The sequence below is a fragment of the Lepeophtheirus salmonis genome, unplaced genomic scaffold, assembly GCF_016086655.4.
Source record: "Lepeophtheirus salmonis unplaced genomic scaffold, UVic_Lsal_1.4 unplaced_scaffold_1331_pilon, whole genome shotgun sequence".
Taxonomy (NCBI): domain Eukaryota; kingdom Metazoa; phylum Arthropoda; class Copepoda; order Siphonostomatoida; family Caligidae; genus Lepeophtheirus; species Lepeophtheirus salmonis.
Genome location: NW_027297108.1, coordinates 31,230 through 38,625, shown reverse-complemented (window position 1 = coordinate 38,625; position 7,396 = coordinate 31,230). Strand labels below are relative to the sequence as shown.

The 7,396-nt window shown below is 33.6% G+C and overlaps 1 protein-coding gene across 1 annotated transcript; it reads right to left on the bottom strand.

Moving 5' to 3' along the window:
* Positions 1-240: 240 nt before the first annotated feature.
* Positions 241-6,298, bottom strand: LOC121126358 (uncharacterized). Its single transcript, XM_040721681.2, has 17 exons — positions 6,235-6,298; positions 3,623-3,882; positions 2,682-3,579; positions 2,451-2,618; positions 2,226-2,393; positions 2,140-2,172; positions 1,910-2,077; positions 1,818-1,850; positions 1,595-1,761; positions 1,503-1,535; positions 1,279-1,446; positions 1,187-1,219; positions 964-1,131; positions 872-904; positions 648-815; positions 554-586; positions 241-489 (listed from the first exon to the last, which is right to left on the bottom strand). The coding sequence occupies exons 1-11, from the start codon at positions 6,296-6,298 to the stop codon at positions 1,363-1,365; spliced, it is 2,076 nt and encodes a 691-aa protein (XP_040577615.1). The 3' UTR covers positions 241-489; positions 554-586; positions 648-815; positions 872-904; positions 964-1,131; positions 1,187-1,219; positions 1,279-1,362.
* Between the last annotated feature and the right edge of the window lie 1,098 nt (positions 6,299-7,396).

The window sequence follows — 7,396 nt, the reverse complement described above, 5'->3', positions numbered from 1 at the left end:
AAAATCTTAGGTGGTGAATTAAAAAAACACATGATGAATCACACCACTTTGAATTTAATTAAATAAAAAGTATTCACGTTTTTGTCTTTTTAAATTTTCCTTTATCCAGGATGATTTAAAGGGGGCTCTTTGAAAAAACCAAAGTATTACTACTGGCAATATCGTTTTATATAATTCTTAAACATGTAGTCCTAAGTTACAATATTTTGTATTATATCTGAAATAATATTACTAGATCAGTTTAAACTGTAATTCAGTATAGATTTTATTATGAATGTAACATAACAAAAATATTTAAAAAAACAAACATTACACGAATACATTAACAATTGGGGTCACAATTAGCATATCCATTTGCTTCCTTGGTTGAGTACAAGGAAGTGGCACACCATTTGACACCCCCATTTTGAACATCAGTACATGAATCATAGGACACTCCAGAATAAATGAAGGGGAAAATGCAAGATTCTCCGTCCGTTGTTTTACAAGCTATTAAATAAAATTGAAATCAAATTACGATTAAACAATTGAATTTTATTTTATATGTTTATACCAGATTCTGGTTGAACTGTCGCTGGCTTGTTATCTATAAATACAAAAATGATTGTAAGTATGTTAAAATAGATTACATTTATATAATGTTATACCTTCGCAGCTTGGATCACAATTGGCATATGCATTTGCTTCCTTGGTTGAGTACAAGGATGTGGCACACCATTTGACACCCCCATTTAGAACATCAGTACATGAATCGTAAGATACTCCAGAATAAATGAAAGGGAAAATGCAAGATTGTCCGTCAGTGGTTTTACAGGCTATGGAATGAAATAAATAGTATACATTTTTATTTGATTTAACATGTGTTTTTTACCAGAACCTGGTTGAACAGTTGTTGGCTTGTTATCTAAAAATGAAATATATTTGTAAGTATGCAGAAATACATTAAATTGTAATGTTTTATACCTTCACAACTTGGATCACAATTGGCATATGCATTTGCTTCCTTAGTTGAGTACAAGGAAGTGGCACACCATTTGACACCCCCATTTAGAACATCAGTACATGAATCGTAAGATACTCCAGAATAAATGAAAGGGAAAATGCAAGATTGTCCGTCAGTGGTTTTACAGGCTATGGAATGAAATAAATAGTAAACATTTTTATTTGATTTAACATGTGTTTTTACCAGAACCTGGTTGAACAGTTGTTGGCTTGTTATCTAAAAATGAAATATATTTGTAAGTATGCAGAAATACATTAAATTGTAATGTTTTATACCTTCACAACTTGGATCACAATTGGCATATGCATTTGCTTCCTTAGTTGAGTACAAGGAAGTGGCACACCATTTGACACCCCCATTTAGAACATCAGTACATGAATCGTAAGATACTCCAGAATAAATGAAAGGGAAAATGCAAGATTGTCCGTCAGTGGTTTTACAGGCTATGGAATGAAATAAATAGTATACATTTTTATTTGATTTAACATGTGTTTTTTACCAGAACCTGGTTGAACAGTTGTTGGCTTGTTATCTAAAAATGAAATATATTTGTAAGTATGCAGAAATACATTAAATTGTAATGTTTTATACCTTCACAACTTGGATCACAATTGGCATATGCATTTGCTTCCTTAGTTGAGTACAAGGAAGTGGCACACCATTTGACACCCCATTTAGAACATCAGTACATGAATCGTAAGATACTCCAGAATAAATGAAAGGGAAAATGCAAGATTGTCCGTCAGTGGTTTTACAGGCTATGGAATGAAATAAATAGTATACATTTTTATTTGATTTAACATGTGTTTTTTACCAGAACCTGGTTGAACAGTTGTTGGCTTGTTATCTAAAAATGAAATATATTTGTAAGTATGCAGAAATACATTAAATTGTAATGTTTTATACCTTCACAACTTGGATCACAATTGGCATATGCATTTGCTTCCTTAGTTGAGTACAAGGAAGTGGCACACCATTTGACACCCCCATTTTGAACATCAGTACATGAATCATAGGATACTCCAGAATAAATGAAGGGAAAAATGCAGGTCTGTCCATCGGTGGTTTTACATTCTGCATAATAAATGAAAACGCAATTAGCAAAATACTTTACTTTGGAAATTAAAATATCTTACTTGATGAAGGATCCGGTGTAGTTTTTGTAGCACCTAATTAAAAATTTAATTAATAAGTGTTGTATAAAAAAAACTTATTGTATTACTTTCACAACTTGATTGGCAATTGGCATATTCAAGTGCTTCTTTTGATGGGTATAGTGAAGTTGCACACCAATTTACTCCACCATTGTCGGCATCAGTACATGAGTTATACGATACACCAGAGTAAATAAAAGGGAAAACACATTTCTTGCCATCAGTTGTTCTACAAACTGAAGTAAAAAGTAAACAGTAAGTATGGATGAAATATTATTTTTGTTGTAACAAACCATCACAGCTTGCACCACAATTTGCATACTCAAGTGCCTCATTACTTGAGTACAATGAGGTGGCACACCATTTGACACCACCATTTCCAACAGTGGTACATGAATCATATGTTACTCCAGAATATATGAAAGGAAAAACGCAAGATTTTCCGTCAGTCGTTCTACAGCCTGAAGCAAAATAATGGAAAATATTAAGAAAAATGTTAAATCTTACCAGCAGGATGAAATTACCTGTAGGTTCTAAGGTTGTTGGAGGAGCAGGGGTTGTTGTAGGAGCTGCAGAGGGTGTTGTAGGAGCTGCAGAGGTTGTTGTAGGAGATGGTGTAGTTGTTGTAGGAGCTGCTGTGGTTGTTGTAGGAGCCGCAGATGTTGTTGTAGGAGATGCTGTGGTTGTTATCGGAGCTGCTTTGGTTGTTGTAGGAGCTGCTTTGGGTGTCGTTGGAGCCTCCGAGGTTGTTGTAGGAGCTGCTGTGGTTGTTGTAGGAGCTGCTGGGGTTGTCGTCGGAACCTCCGAGGTTGTTGTAGGAGCTGCTGTGGTTGTCGTCGGAGCGTCAGAGGTTGTTGTAGGAGCTACTGTGGTTGTTGTAGGAGCTGCTGTGGTTGTCGTTGGAGCCTCAGAGGTTGTTGTAGGAGATGATGTTGTGGTTGTTGGTGGAGCAATAGTTGTGGTTGGAGCATCAGTGGTTGTTGTAGGAGCTGATGTTGTGGTTGTTGCTTTGTTTAAGGTTGTCTTCGGGGGCCTTGTTGCTATCGTTGTCGTAGCAGTAGAGGTTGTTGTAGGAGCTGCTGTAGTTGTTGTAGGAGCCTCAGAGGTTGTTGTCGGAGCTGCCGTGGTTGTTGTCGGAGCTGCTGTGGTTGTTGTAGGAGCTCCTGTAGTTGTTGTAGGAGCTACTGTGGTTGTTGTAGGAGCTGCTGTGGTTGTTGTAGGAGCCTCAGAGGTTGTTGTAGGAGCTGCCGTGGTTGTTGTAGGAGCTGCTGTGGTTGTTGTAGGAGCTATTGTGGTTGTTGTAGGAGCTGCTGAAGTTGTTGTAGGAGCTGCTGTAGATGTTGTAGGAGCTAATGTGGTTGTTGTAGGAGCTAATGTGGTTGTTGTAGGAGCTTGTAGGAGCTGCTGTAGTTGTTGTAGGAGCTACTGTGGTTGTTGTAGGAGCTGCTGTAGTTGTTGTAGGAGCTAATGTGGTTGTTGTAGGAGCTGCTGTAGTTGTTGTAGGAGCTACTGTGGTTGTTGTAGGAGCTGCTGTAGTTGTTGTAGGAGCCTCAGAGGTTGTTGTAGGAGCTGATGTTGTGGTTGTTTGTGGAGCAATAGTTGAGGTTGCTTTGCTTTGCGTTGTCTTAGGGGCCCTTGTTGCTATTGTTGTCGTCTCAGCTGTAGTGGAGGCTTTTCCCGGTTTTGTTGTCTTAAGAGATTGAGTAGCAGTGGTTTTAATTTGTGCTGAAATTAAATGTTACATTAATATTGATATAATCTTTTTTAAATAAGAGGATTTATTTATACTCAAATTCCAATTGGCTACTTTTAGAGGGCTAAAATATAGCTTGGAATCTATGTTTATCCAAAGATGGCTTTATGCATATTTTGAATATTTAGTTTACATTAATAATAACAAAAATAAGATTACCTCATTTATGCCAAAATATATATTTAAAAAAAATTTGTTCTGAAATTCAAATATATCAATAAAAGGGTCATGCTAAAATGGTAAATATATATCATAATTTCCATAATTGCAAATTATATATAGCAAAAACAGGAACACAACCATGGGCATATACCTAGATCATTTCTAGTATTGCATCCTCGTAACAAACGCACCAGAATCATATAAGTATGCAGATGTATGTAGTTTTCTTTTTCTTTTGTAAATATATAAAGAAGAAAAAATTTAGACTATATGGAAGGCATAGTAGCAGCAACATTTGATGGCTCACTACCTCATTCTCTGTGAAATGTCTGTCCTTAGTAATGTGTTGGAATACTAGCAACTCTGAGATAAATCACTTAAGTAATTACAGCTTCTTTAATTGATTAGCAGATGTGTAAAAAAAACGTGGAGTGGCCTGAACATATTTTATTTTCTAAGACTGTTATCATTGTCATTTAACTCTTGAAGACAGAACATTTAAGTATGAAGTAATCACGTTTGTGTGCTCATGAAAGACAGAGACTAACAATGGGGGTTTGCCCAAGTGTTATAAGTCCTTTTTGGACTCGGAGTAGAATTAAGGACCCACATCGCAGTAATATTAGCCTACATTTCCTTGCTATATACAAAGTGGGATTTCCGTTTATTTTCTTCCTCTCAAAACTAAATCTACTTCTTTAAATTTATGAACAATTATGCAAAGTCAACATTAAACATGTTCTAAATATATAAAGTGCTTCAAAATTGTAAAAACAAATACTTTGAGTACTTTCCGTTCTGTATTAAGATATATAAGCTACCATGACTAATCATCCAACAATATATGATTTTTTTAGTTATCATGTAGGACTCAAACATTATCAAAGAATACCATATCTTTGTTTCAAATAAATAATATTTAATAGTTGTATGCGTGTTTTATTCTAGTTTTCTGCCAGTCCTTTATCTAGTCCGGTCCAGTTCGAAGGACCAGCCCTTTGGACTGTTAGTAATATAAAGGATAAAAAAACCTCAAAAAAGTTTAGTAATGTCATGAAAGACCGAACTTTATCAGTTTGAGGACTTATATGCAGGACTGAGCTGTACCAAACAGAGACTAAACTGGAAGGGACTGCAATCTTCAGTCCTATGTAAAGATCGACACATCACTATTTTATATATATCTGTTACTTAGATGTTACAGGTACTTATGATTGAGAAGGAAATACAAAAAGACCATAAAGGGATTTCGATGAGGAGTTCAGTATAATAAGGATGTAGCAGGATAAAATCTCAACTCTGCAGTAATGAACTATGATATTTCAAGGGTTTTGTTTGAACAAGAATAACTTTTGAATTATATTTATCTCAAAGAAGTTCAGTTTAAGCATAAATACAACAATTTTCATTTACAAAAGCGTACAAAATTATAGTTTAGATGCCTTGTTGATCTGTTTTTAATTTATATGGGTTGATAATCTATTTGAGGTAAATAGAATTATATAAAACCTCCATTTTTACATTTTTATTTTTGAATTTAAAAAATAATATTCATTATTACAGGATTTTAAAGATCTAAGAAAATAATATAGATAAGTTTCTCCTTTAAAAAGAATACACTCAAATTGAGATTGCTCCTGAAATGGGCCTCTCGGAGAAACACATTGTTTTTTCTAAAAGAAACCCGTATTTTATATGCATGATTCAAATTAATTCCTTTGACGTAAAAATCAAAGTAAACCCATAAATATAATAAAAAATTAACCTTTAAACAACATTTTGACACGATTGGATTATCACGGTTCACATATTTGAAAAGAGCATAACATTTTGTAAAAAATAAACCATCTTTTATATGAAAAACTAAGTCAAACTGTAAAGATTGTAAAAATACTACAGAAATCGGAGTTGAAAATTCTCGAAAATGAAATTTGATTCGAAAAAACAAATCAAAGTGTCAATTAGAATGGAATATGTAATTTAAAAGAGGATTTTGTTTTTTGACTTGTGTTAGACATTTAACACCAAGAATTGTAAATTCAAAAAATTATACAAAAGGATAAGGTGTTAACGTTTGGTGGTTTTTTTAAAGTTTCAAAACACTTCTCTTAGCAATTTAAAAAAAAAAAAAAAAAAAAAACTTAATTAACAATAGTACTTACAACTTCCACTTTTGACATGGAGAGTCACCAACATGAAAAGAGAAATCAGTATGAAGAACCTCATTGTCGCTATCACAATATGGAACAAATATAATTTAATCAAACTTTTATATGGGATTTAGTTCTCTAATTTCGATATTCCATCACATCTGTTTATTTTGATCTATTTTTAAATGCCAATTAAGCCTCCGCTATACGAGTGACAATTCTGAATAAATTTGAATTATGTTTCGTCTTTTTTTTATCGAGATATTAATTAAATTAATTTTGTTCTGAGCAATAATATGAATCATTTTTAATTCAAAATTTCCATAAAATTGGGATGAGAGGCAGTCTTAACCATTAATTCTGAAATTTCATTTTATTTATATGACAGGTCTCAGGTGTTATTTTAGAGCCCGGGGGTACCGCTTTTGTTAGTTGGGATCTGACATGTTATAAAGAAAAATTTAAATAGTAAGTGATAAACAAACTCATTTTTGGTAGAGCTGGCTCCTGTATAATTGTAAAGTATACATCCCCACCCATGTTCAAAAAGTATCAACTCATGCACATCATTAGAAACAATCTAACCCTTTTTATAGAAAATGTCGGACATTTTAATTCCCACATGGTATTCTAAATACATACTAAAGGGTGAAAAAAACTTTTGTTCGAAATAGCCACCCTTTGCTCGGATTACATGGCGGAGATAACCTAACACAAAGAAGATTATTTTGTATTGTTCCTATCTGACAGTTGTAAAATAAACTTGAGCATAAAACACGATCAAGGGATCCCTTTAACCATAAAATCTATCAATATACCCTTCTGTTATTGTGATTCCTCCATTTTAGATGTTTTAATAATCCAATTTAATAGGAATAAAAACTTGCTTTTATGTTGACGAGTCACATGTGAGAACTCTTCAAAAATAGATGTAGTGAAACTTACCGTGTCTTCACTTTCAATAATTAAAAAAAATGAGGCAGAAATAATTATACCCTTGTAAAAGATATACTATTAATAAAACGAAAACAAAATCGGGATTTCCTTCACCTCCTTAAAAGGATACAATCCCTTAAATAAAAAGATCCTTGACCGAGTTATTCGTCTTCCTCATCGTCAATTCACGAGAAAAGAATATTTCATAGTATGTAGGATAAGAAATTCTTGAGTTAAT